Genomic DNA, 25,000 nt, shown 5'->3' on the forward strand with positions numbered 1-25,000 from the left:
ATGAGGTTGTTCGGTCGAAATGGGAAGTTACAAGTACGCGATACGAATTTTGTTCAAGTGGTTAAACAGTTGCTAAGCAACCAGAAACATAAATGTAAATCTCCTCGTTCTTTGGGAAAACATTTTCTTTGAGTCATTTTATGCTTTCCTCTATCTTCAGCATCATGTTCAGGAAATAAAAATAGAAAAAGCTCTTTCATTCGTTAAAAACTGTTTTCACATACAAAGTTTTGTGAAGCAGCGGTGTCACAGTTTCCAAAAGAAGGACGACCCAAATGCACAACACAGGAGGCATGAGGCTGAAACAAAAGGCAAGTTTAAGCAATTTAAGGAAGATTGTTCGGTAACAAAAAGCTAGCTGCCAGAGATAAAAAAAAAAAAAAATTAAAAAAAATCCAGAAAACAAAGCCAAAACAACTCATAAGAAATAACACTAGGAAATGAATGCTGCAAAGTTATGTCAACTGGTGAGGAAAAAGACAACAAATTGGGCTGATAGTCTAACGAGGCACAGGTGAGTACAGGAACCTTAAGGGAACTAACACCGAAGGGGATAAAGTACACATGGTTGCAACAGATGAGTGACTACAAAATAAAACCGGAAACATGGCAGGCAAATAGAAACAAAAGGGCAGAACTGTGACATGTTGTTCTTGAGAACGTGGGAAATGCAATCCTACTTAAAGGCATCGTCAAACAGCACCAGCAGTTGTCACGAACAGATATATTTTTATTCAGAGTTGATTGATGTCAGTTTGTACAGAGGAGGCACAGTAAAAGCTGCACATATCCACAAAAAAAACCTACCCATAAATTTTATTTATGCATTTTTATTTGAGTTTATTTTGGCAGGACAGAAGCAATGGCCAATGGCCAAGACAGCCAAAAAGCCAATTTTGTATCTGTTGTCTCTGGTCTGTTGTTAAATAGAAATCAAATAAATATCAAATGACAGCAGTAAATGGTCTTCTGCAAAAATAAGTCAATTAAAAGTGAAAACTTGCAGGGAATCCTTTCCTTTGGTGAAACTTAAGACAAAAAGTAACCTTTGCCTCTAAAACATGGACCAGACAGGAAATAGCTATAATTTTGTGTGTGTCTTTATATGTATGTGTGTGTGTGTGTGAGAGAGAGAGAGAGAGAGAGAGAAAGAGAAAGAGAAAGAGAGAGAGACAGAGACAGAGAGAGAGAGAGAGAGAGAGAGTGTGTATGTGTCTCCTGTCCTGGTCAACTAAAGGACAATAAATTATGGTGGGAAATGTGTGTCTGGAGCATGAAATAGACTGAGACTATTTGGAAGAAACCACAGTAGCTCATCTTCTTTAACTACACCATGTTTGTGTATGTGTGTGTGTGTGTGTGTGTGTGTGTGTGTGTGTGTGTGTGTGTGTGTGTATGTGTGTGTGTGTGAGTGTGTGTATGTGTATGTGTGTGTGCATGTGTGTGTTTGGTGGTATTTTATTGCCCTGCTTAATGTGGAGAACTTAAAAGAAGCATGCGTGCCCTCTTTGGTATTCAAAGAGAGACGGGAGAAGGACGGAGGTGGAGAAAAGAGTGAGGAAAGGTAGGAGAGAGGACGGGAAGACATGAAAGAGAAGAAATAGAGGAGGTTGGAAAAGAATGAAAGAAAGTAGGGAACAGGGATGAAGGAGAGGAGGGTGTGAAGGTGAAAGAGCTGCTGGAAAGAAGACAGGTGGGAAGGAAGGAAAGACAAACAGTGTGAGGTGAAGAGGAAGGAAAGAGGGACGGTAAGAAAAGAAGTGGAAAGGCAGAAGGGAAATACGGCAGAAGGAAAGAGGGCAAGCAAAAAACATGAGAAGTGGTGAAGAAGGATCGTGAAAAAGAAGGTAACTTGGTGCAAGGGTTGTAGGAAGACAAGGGGAAGGAAATAGGAGGGTGACAAGGAAGGAAACTAGGAGATTCAAGTTTGTGGTGAGGAAGAAAAGGGAGAGGAAGGAAAGATGAAGCAAGAGGAAAAAGTGGGAAGAGAAGGAGGAGGGAAAAGATTTAAAGAGTGTGGGGAGGGAGTGTGTGTGTGTGTGCGTGTGTGCGTGTGTGTGTGTGTGTGTGTGTGTGTGTGTGTGTGTGTGTGTGTGTGCGCGTGCATGCGTGCGTGCGTGCGTGCGTGCGTGCGTGCGTGCGTGTGTGTGTGAGTGAGTGTGTGAGAGTGTGTGTGTGTGTGAGTGAGTGAGTGTAGGCAGGGGTGAGAGGTCCATGTCTGTCTTCACTAGGATTAAGCTTCACCCTTATTACAGCCTCATTACATCAGTCCACTTCTTCCATTACAAACACTCACATTGAATGCTGTTACTGGTGCACAGTTGCATTCTCACATACACACACACACACACACAAACACACACACACACACACACACACACACACATATATACATTTAAAAACAGTCACCATGTCAGTCAACCTCTAAGAGGCTTGATATTCTGTTTGTGTGTGTGTGTGTGTGTGTGTGTGTGTGTGTGTGTGTGTGTGTGTGTGTGTGTGTAGGCATGTGTGTCACAGCTGTTCAATGCATTACCAACTAATATGACACTTCTGGTGCACCCACAACACACACACACACACACACACACACACACACACACACACACACACACACACACACACACACACACACACATACACACCCTGGTAATCTAATTTAGTTAACAGCCTTCAAAAAGAAAGCTGATGTGTTGGTGTTGGCGCCCCCTATGTCCCCTCCACTGGAATGCAGCCGGTCTAAAGCCCCTCATCCAGCTCTGACCCGATCGTCTTCTCTATATTTGGGACACAAACCTCATTGTGGACGTTGTAGGGCCGCAGGTCGTATTTCAAAGGGAACTGCTGGTGTTGTGCTGCGGTTAGTAAATGGAACAGCGGCATCACTCAGGTCTGGACTCAGCTGCTGCCTGCGAGCCGAAGTGTCTGAGCTTGTTCAGTGGAAATGCGATGTGCTGCTCTAAATTAGCCCTGGCTGGTCAGGATGTATGCGATCAAACACCGTGAGGACATGCTTGTCTGGCGTTACAGGAGGTAGCTATTTCACATCAGAGTACACGTGCTGTTTTTTTTAGCCCGTGCGTTTGAAATTTCAACAATGTTGGCCTTTTTGTGGGAAAAGTAGTAACACTTGCTTAGTAGCAGTATGACAAGAGATAAGTTTATGAGTAAAATATCCAATATGCTAGTTTTCGGATCTTTTTCTGAAAGTAAAAGCATCAATAGAGTATTATGAAGATACTCCATAAAAAATAAAAGCGTTTGATTCTGATCTGGTTTTGGCGCATATACTGCATGGGTGCACATGCTCTGAACAGCAAGCCCCTGGTTTGATTCCCGAACTGCATGTCGTACTCCTGCTCTCTTTCCCTTTATTGACTGTCTGTCTCTGTTTCTGTCAAATAAAGGCCAAAAAAAATCTGACAAAAGTACATCTTAAGTAACAGAAGGTAAAGTTTTATAACATGGTATGTCATAATATCAGTAAAATGTAACAAAAATAAAACTCTTCATTTTGTGTTATTTTAATCATGTCTTAGGTTATAAGTTTGTTATAACTAATGACACATTTACGAAACATTGAAATGTGCAGCTCGTTCCTATGGAGCCTATTTTATATCATATATAAAAATAGATACTGTCTTTTAATATAACACTTATTTTTCCATTGAATCACATTTTAGAAAAGTAGGTAGTAACTTCAACCATCAGATAAGTTTAAAAATTACAGCATAACCCTCTAAAATGCTGCAGAGTGGAGTTCCGTCTGGTAATACACCCGTCAGGATACCGAAGATACCGCGTCAGTGTCACATTATATCTCAGGCGTGAAAAGTACTAGCATTAATGACCAGGATTGAAGGAGGAGGTTACAAATAGTTATGAAGTTATGGGGAAGAGGTCATGGGTGGCTGGACAGGCCATACACAGGCCTCAAGTAAAGCATCTTACTTTTCATGCCTAGACCTGACCAAACCTGACACTGACACAATATTGTCGAGTGGACTGACAGGTGTATAACACACTTTGGTGTGATACCGATTGGGAAATTTAAAGTAACAAAAAATGGAAGCCAAAATTTGTTTCATTACCCTATTTGAGTAAATGTAATTACAGAAAGTTCCATTGCTGGATAGCAACCACTAATCAATATATTAGTGATAGGGACAATTTTTCTTTATTTCCAACAAAACACAGAGAGCAGACAGGGAATGAAGTGGAAATGTAATTTTGTTTTAACTCATCAATGTTGTAAAACATGGAATTTGGGAATATCATGTAACAAATGTTTTTCCTCCTATATATAATCAATGAGTATCAACTCCCTCCAATCCCGTCATACTGATGCAGTTTTTTATTAGTGACATTTATATGTGCACACGTGTATTTGCATGTGTGTGTGTGTTGTCTGGCTGGTGTCCAGGAGACTTAATGGCCAACACTGTTTGCTTTCATGGCCCTTGTTTCCAACCCACTGCTCATAGGAATGCAGAACACACACACACACACACAGTAATTTTGCTCACTTCAACACATATGGTGTTTTCTTCAAATGTCGCACAAGCGCATTTCAAGGCCCAACAACCAATCAAAAAAGCGCACAAGTAGTCCAAATTATGCATGACTTCTCATATTCACCGTTGGTCATGTGGAAGTGGATCTCAGCTTTTGTTTGGGAGTGTTTGCTCTCTTTTTTTTTTCTTTCCTCTCTTTCACGTCTCACCCCTGTCACTCTTTGTCATCGTCTCATCATCGTCAGATGTTGTATTTATTTTGACACAGCTCAATATACATAATTTGTTCCTGGGCATGGTTCCTTTGCCAGTAACCGCCACAATTTAGCGCCAGAGTTGCTGTGTGTGCGTGTGTGTGCGTGTGTGTGCGTGTGTGTGCGTGTGTGTGTGTGTGTGTGCGTGTGTGTGCGTGTGTGCATGTGTGCGTGTGTGCGTGTGTGCGTGTGTGCGTGTGTGCGTGTGTGTGTGTGTGTGTGTGTGCGTGTGTGCGTGCATGCGTGCGGGTGTGTGTGTGTGTGTGTGCGTGCGTGCGTGTGTGTCGAGCGGACAGTGGACAGATGGTGCAGGACAGCTGGTCCAGAGTGACAAGTGTGTGTGACCCAAGCCTCTACGGTGGTGAAAGAAAGAAAGACAACATTGACGGAGAGAAACTATTTGAAGAGGAATATTTCAGCTAGCCTGCGATTGCCAGGAGCTGGCAAACAGAGGGGTGGGGGACATTTGGGGGGTCTCGAGACATCTTGAATAGATTTGGAGCAAGACAGAGAGGAGGAGGTGGAGTCGCGATAAAAGAAAAGCAGAAACTATGCCTTTCTGCCAATTTGTTCTTGTTTTTATCTGAAAAGCGCCTGCATTTCTTTCTGATGGCCACAAATGTTGTTCTTCCATCTTTTTGTCTTCCCCTCTGGCCCCCTCCTCTCCTGCTTCCTCTCCTCTCCTCCCCTCCTCTCTCTCTCGGGTCTAAAAGCATTGTGCAGGTGTTGGGTCAGATACTGTAAACTGTCACAGCCTCATTGCCCTCCCACAGCCGAGCGGCTGACTGATGAATCCCTCATTTCCCTAAACAGCCCCGAGTAGACGATTGACAAGAGGTTCATTTTCACACAGTTTAAGTGAGAGGCCTCAGGGGAGGAAACACTTTCTGTCTCTAACATACACACAACACACACTCATATTGACACACTCTTTAATAGAGCCTGAAGGGGAAAAAGTGATCTGCCTCGCTCTTGCTGAACCACAGTTGTCTACCTCACTATAAATACATCTCTATACCTGTTTCAATGTGCATATTTGAACCAAAACTGGGGGGATACATCAAAATATAAAAATAAACTAATTTTATACACTTGACTGAGGCAGAAGACTTATTGATATTGGTCTAATGATTAGAAACAGAACTAACGAATAACATTGCAGAACCTGTCTCTGTTGTTGCTCACTGACATGCCTCAGTTCATTCAGAAAGACTTGAGGCTCAAAGACATGAAGCAAAAATCCCAATGGCCTGTCTGGTGCCTAAATGTAATAGAGCTGAAGCAATTACCTTTAATAGATGCATTGTTTAGTTGACCAGCAGTAAATTATTCTAAAACATTTTAAGTAATTAAATCTTTTAAGTAAATGTGATAGTAATTGGTTTCTTGGCCTCATATAATAGTAATTCAAATATATTAGGGTTTTTGGGAGGATTTGGTGCTTTTCAGATATCCGGTTGGTAAAAAAAAATCTATCTGTTTAGCTCTGTATCTGTGTATGCATGTGTGTGTGCCTGCACTAGGAGGCCTCCCCAGCATATCACTTCAAGCTGCTGGGTAAACACAGGGAAAGAAAGACAAAACCGCACACACTGCTGAATTAGGAGAGGTGTGTGTGTGTGTGTGTGTGTGTGTGTGTGTGTGTGTGTGTGTGTGTGTGTGTGTGTGTGTGTGTGTGTGAATGTCTCTGCCCTGACTCTTCATGGTTTGTAAACTGTGAATAATGACACCAGGGTGAGTAAGTCATTGCCACTGCAGTCCTCTGCTGCGCTACACACACACACACACACACACACACACACACACACACACACATACATGCACTCACACACTTTGTATTCCTCTTTCCACTGATACGCAACGTAAACTCTCATTCCTGATGTACAAACACACTCCCCCCGACCACAGATCATCACTTACTAAGCTCAACTGTCAATCAAACCAAAAATGTTGTTAGATGAAAAAAAAAAAAAAAAACAGACCTCTGTATTTGATAGTTATTATTTTGATGGTATTTGCTGGATGTTGTTTTTTGTTTTACCACCTTCAGCTGCAAAAAAACAGCAGCTGGGCTGTTAGGTTTTAATGGCTACAATTTAACAGCATGAATCAAACTGATATAATGCACATACAGCATGGGGCCTGGCATGTGCCCTCTTACTGCTCTCTCCTCAAAGTTAAATGTTTTACTTTTAAATTCAATGCCTCTGCTCGTCTAACTGAGTCGGATTGCAGGTTGACAGATGAGGAGCAAGAATGAATGATTGATGGATGAAAAGAGTGATGCAATGATTGAACGATCAGAAGAACAGTGCAGCGATTGATGGATGAAGCGAGTTGTGGGGGAGAAAAATACATGGAAAAGCTAAGTCTGAAAATGACAAAGCATCGTTGGGCGCCAGATTGATATGTTATCCACGAGTGAGAGCTTTCTTTTTTTGTAAGACGCTGCCGTTTTAAATGGAAGGGAGGCAGGCAAGGAGGGAGGAGGCTGCTTGCTGCTTCAGCTTATTGGGTCATAGAGTTTGTGGCAGATCAGGTCAAAGACGTGGGTGAAAAACTTTCTGACCTGGCAAAGGATATGCAGACTGAGGCACGCACACACACACACACACACACACACACACATACATACATATATGCAGGCTGATGCACAAACCCACACAAATGGACCCAGACACACAATCATGTGCTGTCACTTTCTATTTATCTTTTCTATTTATTATTGTATGGCAACGTAAGAGGCAAACAGGAAAAGGATATGATGTCACTCACCAAGAGTTTGTGGTGACCGAGTGGTCTGGCAACGCGTTGAGCGGTGGTCATTTTAGCTGTGGTGTGTGTGTCTGTGTCTACATCTCGTGTGTGTTTTGGACGCTCTTCCAGGCAAAGACTGCAATAAATTTGGTCATAGTGCTGAGCTGGTTTTAAAGTTCATGCACACACAGAGACACACACATGCAGAAACACACACACACACACACACACATAGCCTATCTGTCATAGGCAGTGTGTAGGTGTTAGAGCTGGGGTTATTGACTCGTAGAGACGGAGACAGCAGCGAGCAGCAAGTGAACACACTGCTATCGGAATACGATTAATACTGTCTAGCTGATGGATTAGACTCATTACACAGGGAGCAGGGCAAAGGAGGGCGGTGGAGGGTGGAGAGGATGTGGGAGAGAGGGAGAGAAAGTGGGAGAGACAAAAGGAAGAGAAGGAAAGACCAGAAAGGAAAAGGGAAAAACAGGGAATAAAGACAGGAGGTGTGATGAAGAGAAATGTCAGGAAAGAACTGAAATGGAAGGAAAAGTATAGACTGGACAAAACCGACAGAGGGGTGGGAGGCATTGAAGATGAAATATTTGGTTACATTAAGTTGCTCTGTGTTTAAGATATTAGAAACGAGTGAGGAAAATCTTTAGAAATCGATCATCCTTTCGTCTGTGTCTGACTCCGCACTGTAACCACACCAAAGAGATCCAGAAAAGGAAAGATTTTAGCATCAGAAGCTCCTCAAAATGAATTACCATCATTTGAAGATTTTTCCAAGTTGTGACCAACACAAATAGTTATTGGGATTTTCTTTCTGTGGTGTGTCGACATAGGTATCGAGGTTGAATGTTAGTATTTCATTCAGTCACTTGTCAGTACACCCTCGCCAAGTCATTTTCCAGTTTAGAATTACTGCTGCTAGAGGGCGCTAGTAATGAACCTCTGTCTGTCAAAAGCTTTTAGCTTTTGGCCACGCAAATGTGTGCACAGTTACTCATATTACTTCATCCTGTGCTGCGTGTATGTGTTCATCAAGTTCTTCATTATCATCAAAACTGTCTCAGGTGGCTTGTCCCAGTGTGACGCTGACCGGGTGTGAGATCAGTAAACGCATGCATGTGTGACTCAGAGCTGCAAGAGAAATGTCAATTTTATCATTGATCTATCACACAGCTCTGTGTGTGTGGATTAAAATGTTTCCTTTAACTTTGGCGTTCGACTTTAGTCACTTTGCAAAAGTGTTTCCTGAAATTGTTGCAGAGGGACACGAAGAAAAACATGCGAGTTGGAAGAGCACAGGTGCACGGCATGATGGGAATCTCTGTTGAGGCAGCTTTAAATCTAAATATCACCATCAGTGGGTCCCCATTACTGAGTGCTTCTCAGCTCTCCTCATATGCAATTACTGTATTACTGCAAGCCACTGTCTATTTCTCCCCAGTGTGTGTGTGTGTGTGTGTGTGTGTGTGTGTGTGTGTGTGTGTGTGTGTGTGTGTGTGTGTGTGTGTGTGTGTGTGTGTGTGTGTGTGTGTGTGTGTGTGTGTGTGTGTGTTTGTGTGTGTGTGTGTGTGTGTATGCACCACAGATGTATTTCTCACTTGTCTATAATTACACGTGTAAACATTTCATGATGATGTCATGGTCCCAGACCGCTGACTAATCTGTTCCTGGGCTGGAAAGCAACGTAATCAGTCTGGTTTCAAATATGTACATGCACACACTAGCATACATGATCTTTATTTTTTCAGCTTTATTATTTTACTGATAATCTTTATAGTAGACCAGATAAGAAATGTGTAGTTACCATGTTCTTTCCCCAGCAACAAGACGCCGGCGTTGCAAGTTTGGCAAGTGGCTTACTGCTGGCTTTGTTAGGAGTTCACTACAAAACGATTGGTAGCTGAATGAAAGGCGCAGGAGCTATTTATGTACAAAATCAGTAGGCAGAATGGAGAACTTGTACCAAGAAATCATCTTGGCTTTCCCCTCTGTATTCAAAGTGTAAAGGAGGAAACACTGCAAAATATAAACTCCTTCGAAAATCAGCAGAAAAAAATAATACAGCTGTTACCACAAGAGCATTTGTAAACTGAGAACTTTGTGAAGTTAAAAACTCATTGAGGCTACACACAGACACACACACACACACACACACACACACACACACACACACACACACACACACACACACACACACACACACACACACACACACACACACACCTTTTCTGGCAAATCGCCAACCTGGTCACCAGGCATACTCAGGCACACACATGGGACATCCTCTGTGTCATGTCAAAATGTCCCCTAGATGTCCACCCTGATCTAGTAACCATAGCAACCCTCTTACCTGGCATTTAAAGAATGTGTGTAAGGCGTGATGGTGAATAAGGGAAATAGACAATGTGACGGGACGAGTGGGAGGGGGGTGGACTGCAGATCTGTCATTCACGAACAAAGTCAATATTAGTTTAGAAGAGAGAGCCTGAAGTGGGAGGCTGAAAGAGGAGGCGATCAGCGTGTGGGAGGGTGTGTGTGATTCTGCATAATGACTGCGTCTCCTGAAAGAGCAAATCATAAGAATCTTCTTTTTTTTTTTATCCTGTTATGCAGTTTTTAAATTCTGCCACCCAAGATGTCCAAAATGCACCTAAAATAAAATCCAGAGAGGTCATGATTGACTGTCATACACAAACACTCACCAGCCACACAGCCACACACACATTCCTCCACATTCCCAGGTGCCAGTCCTGGCCCAGTGTGTTCAATAATCCTCTGCATTGTCTTCAGAAAGCCTACTCTCCTCTCTCTCCTCTCTCCCCTTATCTCTTCTTTTCTTTGGGAGTCTTTCTCCCACTAATTGCTCACAGAAGTGTGATCTTTGGGGGTCCACTAATGGCATTGCTGCCAGAATTAGCTGAAGAATCCACACACACACACACACACACACACACACACACACACACACACACACACACACACACACACACACACACACACACACACACACACACACACACACACACACACACACACACACACACACACACACACACAGAATGCCAGTGTCGTTTTACTCTTGGTATTTCTCCCTGACCGTCCCATCGTAAACACCCCTGTACCAAACCTGAGTCTCTCTCCTTCTCTCCCAAAGTATCCTTCTTATCTTTGACACTCACATATTCTCTCTCTGCCCAGCTCTTCCTCATTTTCTCCTCCTTTTTCTCTTTTTCCTACGGACTCTTTCCAGCGCCTTCTTTGCCCATTCACACATTCTTATACTTAATAGGATTAAGGTCTCCGAAAAGGGATTTGAACAAGATGATTAGTTTACTGCTCTGCCAACTCCGACTCATACCCTACCCACACATGCACACACACTTCAAGGGGAACCCCCAGTTTGCTGGACCTGGGAATAATCTTGTGGCAGTGGGTCTCATACAAAAGAGATTCAGAAACTGTGTAACAGTAGGTAAGAGTGTGCGTCCAGTGTGAGTGAGAGAAGGAACAGGGAGGAGGGGGAAGGATGAGGGGTGTATGTGTGAGAATTGAGTGCTGCGCTTTCATGCCCAGGTCTTCTTAGACACGGAGGGTGTCAAAAGCCCCTCTCTAACTCTGAAAAGACCCTTTAGAAAAGCAGCACTAAGCTCTTAACACTGGAGACCTGACTCTGTCTCACACACACACACACACACACACACACACACACACACACACACACACACACACACACACACACACACACACACACACACACACACACACACACACACACACACACACACACACACACACACACACACACATCCTGGGCCACCAGGAGGACGGTCAGAAGATAAAGGAGAGACGACAACCACACAATTCGAAATGTAAAATCTGAAAATGGATGTTAATGTGTGTGTAAGCCCAAACCATCATTTTTAGGTGGTTTTGTAAGATATCATACCACACTGAAGCTCCTAAACAACAGGTTTTGGTTGGCAACAGTTGGCATCTGGTAAAAGTGGGAATAAAAAGAGGCAGATCCCTCTGTAAAACCTAAGCTGGTTACACCACTGCCCCTCCTGTTCCATGTGTTCACCTGTACTGTGTTTTAGTGCAGCCCAAACTCACACACTCATTTGTCATTTCCATATTTGTATGTTTCTGTGATGAGACAAAAACACCGCCAGGTGCGTGTTTAATGCACCCAGGTGTCAGGCAAATCGCAAATTGGTCCATACTAAACTAACATGTAAAATGGATAACCAAAGAGAGGGTTAGATGCCACAGAAAGTTGGCTTCTTGCTTGCTGCTAACGGTCCCGAATACAGGATATTTCATTGTTTTCAGAAAGCTAAAATGTTCCTGTCCACTCCAAAACCTGATGCCAGCATCTCCAGGTTTGTCTACTCTGGGGAGCACTCTTAAACAGCTCAGCTTTTGAGTGTGAAAAATAAAAGCTGAGTGTGGACGGAGGGAGAAAACATGGAGGAAGATGTTTTAGATTTATCTTGTTTTGGGTGGATGTCAAAGAAAAAGAGGCGGCACAAGAACAAAATATGAGCTAAAAACGGACAGAAAAGTTGGGTCGGTAGTGGGCATGTACAGCAGTGTGAGTGTGTTTCTGTAGATCTGTTTTCCTACTTCTCATCATGGATGTGGGCTGTCAGCTGTCAGTTTACAGCAGCAGTGTGTCTGAGTGTGAAGTCTGTGTGTGTGTGTGTGTGTGTGTGTGTGTGTGTGTGTGTGTGTGTGTGTGTGTGTGTGTGTGTGTGTGTGTGTGTGTGTGTGTGTCTGCTTTCAGAGGATCCCTAACTTAACAGCATGATATATTTCCTTTGTGGGTCTAATACCTCCGGCACCGTCAAACAAAAACACACACACACACGCACACACAGACACACACACTGGGCTCAGCAGGAGCCTCTTTTAATGAAGGCAACCTCCCGGTTTAGGCGCAGGGCCAGAGGTGAAGGGTTAAAATCTTGGGGAAGCCCAAAAATGAGACCAATTTAGGAGAAGTGGAAAAGACTCAGAGAGATGGATGAAAAGGAAGACACTAAGGGAGGGAGGGCAAAGGAAGAAAGGAAGAGAAAGAGGTGGACAGAACATCCACCAAACGATTTAACTGGAGATGAAACTAAATCAGGTGCTTTGGCGCCAAACTGAGGAAGAAAATCCACTCCTAAGTCCCTAAGAAGTCAATTTCCTTGTCGGGGTAAAACTTGCTATTCACTCTCTCTCCCTCTCTCTGGTGGTCTGAGTGATGAATAGGGTTTAGAGTGGCCTTCTGCACTTCCTTAAGAGCCCCGCTTTAACCCAACCTGCCAAGCACATGTGCATGCATGTACTATGTCTGTATGTATATGTGTGTGTGTGTGTGTGTGTGTGTGTGTGTGTGTGTGTGTGTGTGTGTGTGTGTGTGTGTGTGTGTGTGCGCGTGCGTGTGCGTGCTGTCTCTGTTGTTGTAGATCACAAGGACAGATAAATTGTGAAAAATCAATTTTCAATCATCTCAGTGGTTTAGAAGATAAATGTGTGTGTCAAACACACACATACACGCGTTCCTCTCCTATGGTAAACACCATAGGAGAGGAAAGAGCTACTATTCTGTAATTGGCAGAGTAGTGCACTGTATGTTCCCAAGTTAACATGTTAAGTGTGTGTAAACACAGTCGTTTACACTGAGGTTAGTGTGCGGCCAAAAATATAGAAATACAAACTGTCAAACTGTCAGCTCCTCACAAATAGGACATTAACAAGTTTGTACTGATCTTTACATCCGATAGGCAGATGTAGTGGATGCACTCTGTGAGCTTTATGCTCTACAGTGTGTGTGTGTAGGGCTAAGCAGCATTTTCGAAGTGTTTATTTGGTTTTAGAGTTCCAGCGGTTAAAGGAGCATGGCTGTTTTCCAAACCCCCCTGGCCCTGTAAAAACAGTATCAGGACACACTCTATTTGATTCAGACCAGCCACTGTGCGCGCGTGTGTGTGTGTGTGTGTGTGTGTGTGTGTGTGTGTGTGTGTGTGTGTGTGTGTGTGTGTGTGTGTGTGTGTGTGTGTGTGTGTGTGTGTGTGTGTGTGTGTGTGTGTGTGTGTGTTTCTGTGTGCACGCATGAGAAGAAGCACACGTGTGTGTTTGCGTTGTGTGTAAAACAGCAGAGGTGAAGCCTCTTTTTCATCTACCTTTGTTGGTGAAGTCTTAGTCCAGGATTATGTTGATTGATCTGGAGTGCACAGAGGACATTCAAACATGTGCAAGTTCACAAGCGTGTGAAAGTGTGAAGTGCAAATAAAAGTCAGGTACTTTAAAATCAAATATATCACGTAAGTTTGTGTTATGAAATGACGTTTTACATTCCCTGATCTTTTGAATTCTGCACGCAAACCAGCCAGAGAGCTGGTCTCGTGTGAACATATTTTACTGGCGGTCAAACCAATGACTGCTTTTGCCTGTCACAGTTTTCATGAGCTCGAAGTGTTCTTTTTTTCAATTGCTTGTTTTTTCTGACCAAAAATTCCCAATTTACAACAATTTAGAAGAGAGAAAAGCAGCAAATGCTTACAAAAGACAAGTTTCCTATTGCATGACTTACAATTAATCTTTTCTGCACCACATTTGACTTTAAACTGTGTTTGCATAAAGAACTAACTTTTAGTCAACCGAATGCAGCCAGATAAGCAAAACACAACAGAGTGAGCTGCACAAGCTTGCTAGCCATAATATCTTCTTTATATCTGCAAGTATAGACACATGCTGCAACTTGGCTTGCATGGAAATTAGCTTCCACTGACTAGAAGTGGACTCACATATGCTGAGGCTTGGTAGTGAATGTGGACATCTGCTAAAACACTGTGAACATCTTTAAAACATTCATGAAAGTACCATGATCAGTCGCTGTAGATTCAGAGCGACTGATTACTTTTTCTTTAGTACTAACATCTGTCCCTCTGCTAATAAGCAACAGTCACCGGAGAAAGTTTTGTTTACATTGTATCTTTGTGCCCCTGCTGTCTCAGCTGTCAATCAAAATCTCACTGCAGCCAACCCTCTCACAGGCTTGGAGGCTACAGAAACATTCAGTTTTGTCATTTAATTTGGGCATCAAAGCTACAAAAGATAATCTTCAAGAACAAGGATGCAGCTACTCAAGGTTCTCAGTCGCAAACAGGCTTCTAGCTTTGTAATTTCTTCTGTTTTCTTAGAAACAAATTACCACTTCAGCTGCAGGTTTAGAAGCAGCGGGTGGAGACAAGGGAGATGGATGATACCTGCAGTGCTGATTATACAATCACAACTGCAGGAATGTGAGGAATGTGAACGGGCTTTAGCTGTTAGCCGATTAGCATGGTGGAGGTCACAGTGCCACAGTTGGGGTCAAGAGCTGGAAGGTCAGTAGTGAAAGGTCAGATAGTCTGTCTGGAACTTGGGTCTGTACGGGCAAGCCGGGTGACACACACAAACACACACACAGACTCTCACTATTTAGCAGTCTGAGTTACTATTAAATGTCCAAGTTTCGTCCTTCCAGAGGATCTAGATTGAATTTTTATTATATCTGCTGGAAATACACGCTCATATGTGTGATTAACACCTCTTTTCATGTAATGATTTGTGCATACATCCTTCAGCACTGATGTGTGTGTGTGTGTGTGTGTGTCCTTCACTAAACCAAGTTGCTATACCAACCAGTGGTGGAATGTATTTCACTTGACAGCAGGCGACACCTGCTCTAGGTTTGAGTGTATTTATACTCTTCTGAGAGGGTGTGTGTGTGTGTGTGTGTGTGTGTGTGTGTGTGTGTGTGTGTGTGTGTGTGTGTGTGTGTGCGCGTGTGTGTGTGTGTGTGTGTGTGTGTGTGTGTGTGTGTGTGTGTGTGTGTGTGTGTGTGTGTGTGTGTGTGCGTGTGCGTGCATGTGTGTGCGTACAGCGACATGTATTAGCACACATACTGCACCTATATGTCACTGACTGAAACAAAATTACTGTTTCTTTGCTGTTTTTGTTTTGTTTTGTTTTTGCTGCAGCTTAGTTAAAGTGGTTGAAAATTAAATCGTTCTAAACCCCAATGCTCATACTCACGCACACACACACATCCATCACTCACTTCTTAAAAGCAGAGGCAGGAGCGGTGGGTGGGGGCGAGGTAGAGATGAGTGGGAGGGATGAGAGGAGGAACAGAAAACTGTTAGGGAAGCGGAGGTCACCAGTGCCCCCTACAGGTTGCCGGTGCATTCAAAGCTTCTTCTACCTGAATTGTATGGATGTTCAAAGCAGACAACTGAATTGCATCTGGTTACGAGCTGCGTGGACACTTGTCAGAGGAAGTGTTATTTGTCACTAGGAGATGAGCAGAGACAGCTGATTGTATTTGGTGAAGGAGTGCTCTGTGTGCAAGGAACTCAATTTTGCAGATGATCCGTCTGGCTCTGAAGTTTCCCCACTGCATTTTGGTAATTACATCAAGTACTTGTGCTGCAAAACAAGTGGCACTATGACAGCTTGGCTTAACTCCCTGCTACCTTATTTCTCTTTCTCCCTTCTCCTCTTCGTCTCTCTCTTTCTCTCTGTGCAGTGATCTCAGCGAGAACCAGATTCAGGGGGTTCCAAGGAAAGCCTTCAGGGGAGCTGTGGAAATCAAGAACCTGTAAGTGGCACTTGAGCAATACTTTCTCTGCATATGTGCTCCGTGTGTGCACATTCATTTGTGTGTGTATATACGTGTACATCTGTCACTTGCTTTTCAACATGTTTGCAAATGTGCACAACACCCAACCGCCTGTGCATCAATATTTCATTGTGTTAAATGTCATGTGCTTCCTGCTTGCTGTATTGACTGGCACCGCTGCTCGTTACCAGCTGTGTATGTGTGAGTGTGCGTGTTCGCTATGGATGTCACGTCACTGGCATTTTGTTGTTTTCTCTTTTTGGTTTGCCTCACTCATACTTATGATAATTGTTGGTCATTCCGTGTGTAATGTAATTGCCCAGCAGTAATTCTATAAGTATGGATTTTTCAGCTATTTCACTGCTTCCTGTTTTGTTTTTTTTCAGATAATTGTTGTGAAATGCCTTGTAATTATTGCAAAAGGAAAGGGCATTGTGTGTGTGTCTGTCTGTGTGTGTGTGTGTGTGTGTGTGTGTGTGTGTGTGTGTGTGTGTGCATTAGAATGAGGGTGACAGCAGATGATTTACTGTGCTTACGTCTTAATTAAATTGTTTCAGTAAAGCGATTCTGAGAAAGAATGGGGGAGAGAGGGGAAGAGAGATAGGGGGGGGTTGGAGGGAGGGAGCATCGCATACAAATTAAACATCAGATAGAAGAGAGCAGGAAACAGGAATGGATACACAGATAAATACGTTTAGAAATGAATCTACAAAGAACAAAGAGCCCAGGAGACAGAACTCAAATACGAGGGAGACAGAGAGCTGTTGATGAGTTGGCCAGGGGAGTTTTCATCCTGAACTGCCTGCATGCCCTGAATTTCACCTAAAGACATCCTGTTAGACACCTTTACATCTTTTTTTTTTCTCTCTTTCTTTCTTTCCTCTCGTTTGTGTGTGAATACAGCCAGTTGGACTACAATCACATCAGCTGTATTGAAGATGGAGCTTTCCGAGCCCTGCGTGACCTGGAAGTACTGTGAGTACCTGTTTATTCAGTCACCCTGCTAATGGCAGCAGAGGTTTTGGTGAATGATGAACACTAACAGCGGTGGGATGAGGAACCTCTAATATCCTCGTTGACCTTTTGAAGGCTGCATTGCCTGTGCAGCTCCTGAAAAAAGACACTTTCATATATATTCAGGAGTGACAAATAATGCCTGGTTCTGTGGTGTTACTGTCACATATGAATTATTGCAGTTAGGTCACCATGTCATCAGGGCCACTGAACAAACTTTATTTTTTTGGTTTTAGAGTCCACTGATGAGCTTGTTTTTAATGACAAATATTCATTTTCCTCATATTGTGTGGAAAATGTGAATTACTTTGATTTCGAAGTCAATCATCACATTAGATCAGGAGTAGTGTTTGCTGCCAGTTACAGTTTTTATATGAACCACAACATAATATCAAAGTTAGAGATGATTTTAACGTGAAGTTTTGAAAATGTGAAATTTGAGATTTTTCATGAGAGCGGTTACCAGATCTGCCAAATGTCATTTTTTCATAGTTTACAGTCAAAAGTTTTTTTTTAACAGAAATGTCCTTTTACCAAAGACACCGAAACACCTGTCTGCAATCTAATTTCTGACCACATGTTAAATGTCCTCCCTGAATCCTGTAGTCTTAACAGTTCAGGAGGGAATAAAGGGATTAGGTTTTAAGGCTGTGTCTGAAAAAAGCAACACAGGAGGCTCAGCTGGTTTTAATTAAATGTGATAGTTGATAAGGGAGCTAGCAAGCAAGCAGCAAGCAGATAAACTGTAGTTTAAAAGGTTGTGCTTTGAAAACATTAAAGGCAATTCTGTTGTTGTACCCCTCAGCACAGTTAAAACATCCATACCTTTCACAGTGTTTCACTGTTATGGCCATAAAGGAGCAGTGAAATTCTATATATATCTTATGTTGTGTATTCATCTCTTTTCTCCTCAGCACCCTCAACAATAACAACATCAGCCGACTGTCTGTGGCCAGTTTCAACCACATGCCAAAGCTCAGGACCTTGTAAGTGGCACCGCTGCATATTTGGTACACATTACCGCCCTGAGGGGAAGGATTTCTCTCTTGTGTGCCCGTTTGTGCAATTGATTGATTGATCCGTACTTGCGACTCTCTCCCCTCCACCCGCTCTGCTCCTGTCATCAAATCTATAATTTCTCCTCTCCCTCCCCCCACCTGTTCTCGACACTTGTCTGCCCCCTCCCCTCCCCTCCAATCCCACACAGTCGCCTGCACTCCAACAACCTGCAGTGTGACTGCCACGTCGCCTGGCTGTCAGAATGGCTGCGACAGCGCCCCCGCCTGGGTCTTTACACTCAATGCATGGCCCCTCCACACTTGAGGGGACATAACGTGGCAGAGGTGCAGAAGAAGGAGTTTGTGTGCGCAGGTAGGTTGAGTTTACTGTTTTCTTTGTCGTCTGTTCTGTGACTTACATCCACTTGCTGTTTTGCTGGGGCAAACCCATCTTTTGCTTTGTCTCGTTTCCTTTTTCCTCACTGTCTTTGGCTCATGCTTTTCAAGATGGGGACGACGGTAAGTATTCATTGCCCATTGCATGGCTTGGCTTTAAATCTGCACTTAATGAAATATATATTGATCGGATTTTCTATACAACACAAGGTTAAAAATGAGATTGTAGTTAGACAAGGTCACATGTAAAGACGGCTTCTTTTCCTCTCTCGCTCACCTGCTTTGTACTTGCTGCTGTTTTTTCTTCACTGAAGTCCGTGAGCTTCAACGTCCTTTAGTTTAAGGTCTAAAAGAACCATAATCTATTATCCATGGATAATATTGTGCATCTGTCTCTGCATAGGTCATCAGTCATCGTCATCCCCCTCCTGCAGTGTGTTACAGTGCCCAGAGTCCTGCGCCTGCAGTAACAACATTGTGGACTGCAGAGGGAAGGGTCTGACAGAAATACCCACCAACCTACCTGAAACCATCACTGAGATGTAAGACACACACACATTCAAGTACACTCACAGCCACTTTGCACTGCATTCATACACGCACTCCTGCATCCACACTCAGCGCAGTGACATTTCTCTTGCTCTTTCACTGTGCATTGCTTCATTTTCTCTCTTTGTCTCTTTCCAACTTTGTGTTTCACTACTTCTCTTTCACTCTGTGTAGTGAAATAAAACCACACATCTGTGAAATGAGAAAGCCTGTTCATGCAGCTCTTCCCTGCTTAAGCAAATAATGAAGGAATGAGGGAGGAAGAACTGAAAGATTAATCTGAGAGACAAGACAGATCATATCACTTTCTAAAAGTGGGCGTTAAGAAAAGAGGAAGGATGAGAGACAGCAGATTTAAAGTGACAAAGTCCAGAAAAGAAGTATAGACTTAAGATTTCAGACTTGGACTTGAGTCAGAGTTAAGTAACAAAAACGTTTTGAGACGTGATTTCAACCACTACAACTCTGAGTTTGAGACTTGTCTCGCGTAAGACTTCACCTCATAAAAAAAGACATTCAAGTCTCATACTATGTCCTCCTATTTAACTCCTGCCACACATCTTGAATGTTGAACTGCAAGGACTAACCATTGAAAGGAAATGGTGTCAGCTGTGATGTGCAGTGTCATTTTAGAGGTAATGAACACTTCCCTGGATTTTGAAGACTTGCCAAGTAATTTTTACTTGACTTTAAGACTTGACTTAATACAAACTTGACTTGATGCCTGATGTGACAAGACCTGGGACATGACTTGAAAATGTCTTAATTGAATTCATCATTAATTTGGACTTGTTTCAGAAATCTTAAATTTCACCTGAGACGTACATTGACTACGTTTTTAAGTCTTTGACATGAGGCCTGCTTTGACTTCGAGATGTGAATTTTCCAAATGATTTTAGACTTTATTTGGAGTTGAAGTTTACTCTGAAAGTCTTGGGACTCTAATTTGATACTTGACTTGAATTTGTCTCGATTCATTTTAGACTTAAAAGAACAATGGAGTAGAATAGAATACAAAATAATACATTAAAAGGTTTGTGTTCAACCAGTCAAAGCTGTTCGTACTGAAAGGACTAGAAAGCAATGAAGCAGAGCTAAATAGAGGAGAAAAGCAAATGAAAAACATATTTTAGTCAAATGTCTCAATCGAATGGTTGGTTTGCAAATCATGTTCCACCGACTTTGTTGTTACAGTGACTGAACATGTGAAATGTTTGGAGAACAGTTGTTTGGGTCTGTTTTCTCTTCTGTCTGCCCCACTCCTTCTCTCTTTCACACTCCTGACGTGGTTTGGTTTGTTTGGACCTGATTGACGCTGAGTCAGACTGGCACTTAATGGAACACTGCCCAGATAGTTAAGGCTGTGTGTGCGTGTGTGTTTGTGCGTCCGTCTGACTGTACACATGTTAAAGAGGGCAAAAGATCAGAGAACTGGGACACACCTTGGCAACGGACATCAAAGCGCTTTATCTGGGAATGTTCCCCTCAGCCTGAGCCCCCCGGCAGTCAACAATACAGCAGCGATAGCTCTGAGATAAGCAAATGTTAATGTCGCTCCTCAATGGCCTGTGTCTATGTTTGGTTCCAGACGACTGGAGCAGAACGCCATCAAGGTGATCCCAGCTGGGGCTTTTTCTCCTTATAAGAAGCTGCGCAGGATGTGAGTAGATGAGGAGATACATGTATTCTGTACCCTGTTAACCATCCACAAAAACCTTGCTGCTGTCCCGTTTGTGACTTCTGTTGACCTCCTTGTTTCACTTTCTGTGTGTTTGTCTTCCTCACCGTCTCCGTCTCTGTTTCTTGTTTCTTTTGCACGGTTTTTGCACAGAGACTTGAGCAACAACCAGATATCAGAGCTGGCCTCAGATGCCTTCCAAGGTCTGCGCTCCCTCAACTCTCTGTGAGTATTGTGGGATGTGTTTGTATTTAAGATGTGGTTCATACAAACCACTACAATACACTGGTTTGAACTGTATGCAGAATATTTAATTGTTTCAAATCTTTTTAGGCCTCCTTAAAAGTTGTTATTAATCATACTGTGTTTCATAGTTCAGGCATTACTTGTGTGCTTTATATTAAGACTGTACTTGCCAATTTAATTACTGAGATCTGGTAACACAACATGACTACAACAAAGTAGCAAGAAAGGCAAGAAACATATGCAATCACAAAATCAGACAGGTTTTACAAAAGACAACAGACAAATTATTTTAACCTCATTGTAAATACCTACAGTAGCATAGCATTACTTCCAAGACCAACAGTGAACATATTGTGAACTAGCTTCATTATTCTGCATAGTTACAGGTAGGTTATGTTAGGAAAGGTCCTGTTCTGGACTTACATATCCACTGTGTGGGAACCGGTCCAACAACAATTTCTAATGCTAAAATTGTTTTAAAGGAGTTTAGGCCTCATACTACCATGAACAGCTCTGTCCTGACTATTTTTAGTTTGGAAATATTTACCCAGAATTTCAATCTCAACATTCGGCCTCCTCCACAAATCCTTTTCACATTTTATGAAAATGCCAAGGGTAACTAAGAGACCTTTAGCAAAAGGTTAATTTTAATGAATGATTTCACCATTATTTTTTGTTCCATGAGTCTTATCATCTGACTGTTCATATTTCTTTTTCTGTGATACTCGACATCCAAATTCATGAAATCCATGATTATCTTTTAATAATCAATCCAACACAAAACAAAAATTCCGTTTTATAAGTAATTTTATGGAGCTGGGATGAGCTCCAGCCTCCCCTGTGACCCTGTTCAGGATAAACCGGGTATGGATATTGGATGGATGGATGGAAGATATTTTACTTCTGTGGTGTTGCTGTCTCTCTATGCGGCCTGAATCTCAGGTCAGACCATCTGCTTTGCGTGTGAAGCTTTGGGAAGGAGGATGAAGAGAGGAGCTGAAGAGGGAGAGAGGAATGTAGAGTTATTTCATGAAGGAGTTATATTAAGGTCTCGTCTCTCCAAAGTCAATAATTCATAAATGCTGAATTGCTGAATGGAGACTTCTGCCACCTCATTACACATTCACCACAGAGAGAATGGGACACACAGATTCATGCTGACACATCACATCCAGCATGGCTTTCACAGCTGCACTGTGTGTTCATTGTGTGTCAGTGTTTGGTTGGAGAGGGTGCAAATGAGCCATCGATTGTGTCCGTGCACGTGTCAGTACGTGCACAAGTGTGTCTGTGGGTGCGCAGAACAGTACGTGCTAATGTGTCTGGGAGACATAAATGAAGCGTCCACTCCCCACATCAAGTGTTTCCCAACCTCAGGTCTCTCGGGGGCAGCCAGCCACTCAGCACAATGAAATAAAAGCCAATCTAAAACACATGTCTTTGGACTGCCTACATACACAACTCAACTCAGCGTGGAGCAGAAAGATGACTGATAACTTGTCTGTGTGTGTGTGTGTGTGTGTGTGTGTGTGTGTGTGTGTGTGTGTGTGTGTGTGTGTGTGTGTGTGTGTGTGTGTGTGCATCAAAGGTATTTGCTGGGCAAGGGAGTGGCAGTCTCTCAACTTTGACCTGTTTGTGTTTGTAATCTGATGTATTTATAAAAAGCATTTCTTTGATAACAGCTCACATTCCTCGTACTGCAGCCACAGACAGATTTATGAAAGTGTTTTTTCATTTAGATTGAAAGCGATTTCAACTAATTTTACTCTTTTGTGCAGAGTGTTCACATACAGACAGATATATTTCATATGATTACTTTATAAAATATGATGTATTATTATAGATGATAGGTACCCAGCAGAATGTAAGTAGAGTTGCCAGAATTAGCTCTGCTTTAGCCAACTACGTTACATGTTAGATATTAAAACATAAATATGGACTTGATAATTAAACATAACACTTCTATGAGCCGTGCTGCATAATAAGTATTTTGTCATTTGATACTTTAAGCGCATTCTATAATAATAATAATAATAATACTGATGTAATTTTTCTTTTCTTTATTCTATTTTGAATGCAGGACTTTTACTTGTAAGGGAGTATTTTTTTTATATATTGTGATATTACTACAAGTAAATAATTTAAATACTTATTCCGCCATTGTGTTTATGTAACATCCAGTTTTTTTGGAGCACATAAATTATTTGGTTTACTTCAAACTGAAACAAAACTCATAGCTGAATTATTTTTACACTTTGAATGTTAATATGGAGTTTTAATGAGATGAAACTACTTTGCAAACATGTTGTCCAGAATTTTCTGGAGACTTCTGTACATTGCTACATATTGCTAAATATTGCTAAATATTGTAGCCGTCAGACATTCCCCATACGTATTGTATCATGTCTTATGTACTGTAAGACATGAATGCAGCACTTGTCCCTGTCAAAGACAGTGGACTCTGTTTCTCATAGAACAGACTGAGGCCACACAGTCCTAAAAGCAAATATTTTACAGCCCAACCAAGCATCTGCTTGTTTTTCACATGTAGCACCTTACGAAATATCTAAATGTGTAAGAGGTCTTGCAGCAGACAGCAGTTACATTTACACCTGAGCGTTTGGTTTCATGTTTAGGAAGTGAATCTGGTGAATGTTCGTCAAATATTTCCTTGTGACAAAATTTAAAATTCACAACATCTGACATTGCTAAAGGGGTGATATTGGTCTATTTTCAGAATGTTATAAATAGTAGTTACAATGTTGATTCTTTAATTGACCAAATGTCCTAAAAGGAGACAAAGAACGCTGCTCAACTTAAGCCACAGATTCTGGGGAGGATGCTCTGAAGTCCATCAGCCAGTTGTGAAATATTGAAAAGTCAAAATGAGTAGAAACAGATTCTGGAGACAAAGCCCTGCTGCTAAATAACTTATCAAGTTCATAGTCTGATGAAACTGACCATGGTCAAAGAATCCCATCTTTTCCCATCTAGTACAGCAGTGAATATTAAGTTTGCCTAGAATGAGGACAATAACCCGAAGAGCATTTTTTGCATGAATAAAGATACCCTCTATGAGAAACAGATACTCGTCAAACAAAGAGAAGGGAGACGAGGTTTGACTGTACAGAATATACTGAGTGTTGGATAATACTGTATGTGTGGTCTTACTCATAACTTATTAATGTAGTGTTTATTCTCTGCAGGGTACTATATGGGAACAAGATCACTGAGATTTCCAAAGGACTGTTTGAGGGACTATTTTCTCTGCAGCTATTGTGAGTAAAAACACACACAAACGAAAAACACACGCAGACACACAAAGTTAGCCAGAAGCTAAGCGCTCACATCCACATCTCATTGATATTCAGGTGAAAAGTGCTTAACTAAAACATTGTCAACAGAGAGAGATATGATGATTGAAAGCCATCATCACTGACCCGCACTGTCTGAAGCACTCGTAGAAGAACGATAACAGGATAAGCCCTCATTTCTCTCTCCTTCACTCTGTTACTTCTTTGTTTCAGGTTACTGAATGCTAATAAGATAGCATGTCTGCGTGTGGACGCATTTCAAGACCTTCACAATCTTAATCTGCTATCGCTATATGACAACAAGCTCCAGACCATCGCCAAGGGGACTTTCTCGTCGCTAAGAGCCATACAAACACTGTACGTACACACACACACACACACACACATACACACACACACACCAGACTTGCAAAGGTAAATAAGTAGGTGTTAAACTTCAGTCATCATAATAAAGCGACTTCAGAATTCAATAAAAATGTATTAGGTTTTTAGAAAACTGCTGTAAAAAAAACTACGTCAAAAGAAAAACACTCAAATATTGTTTGAACAAAAGCTATTATTTATGCATCATGGATTTTTGGGCCCATTTTTTGTTTGCCACTTGTTAAA

At 42.1% G+C, this 25,000-nt stretch overlaps 1 protein-coding gene across 1 annotated transcript in view; it reads left to right on the forward strand.

Moving 5' to 3' along the window:
* Nucleotides 1–25,000, forward strand: part of slit2 (slit homolog 2 (Drosophila)) — an 88,706-nt gene that overhangs the window by 39,036 nt on the left and 24,670 nt on the right. Inside the window, 10 exon segments of the mRNA XM_069167388.1 lie at nucleotides 16,104–16,175; nucleotides 17,100–17,171; nucleotides 18,125–18,196; nucleotides 18,418–18,581; nucleotides 18,716–18,727; nucleotides 19,008–19,146; nucleotides 20,742–20,813; nucleotides 20,985–21,056; nucleotides 24,284–24,355; nucleotides 24,605–24,748. Coding sequence (XP_069023489.1) covers nucleotides 16,104–16,175; nucleotides 17,100–17,171; nucleotides 18,125–18,196; nucleotides 18,418–18,581; nucleotides 18,716–18,727; nucleotides 19,008–19,146; nucleotides 20,742–20,813; nucleotides 20,985–21,056; nucleotides 24,284–24,355; nucleotides 24,605–24,748 — 891 coding nt within the window.

Source organism: Embiotoca jacksoni, unplaced genomic scaffold (genome assembly GCF_022577435.1).
Source record: "Embiotoca jacksoni isolate LCO1_2020_lvr unplaced genomic scaffold, fEmbJac1.0.p SCAF_4, whole genome shotgun sequence".
Taxonomy (NCBI): domain Eukaryota; kingdom Metazoa; phylum Chordata; class Actinopteri; family Embiotocidae; genus Embiotoca; species Embiotoca jacksoni.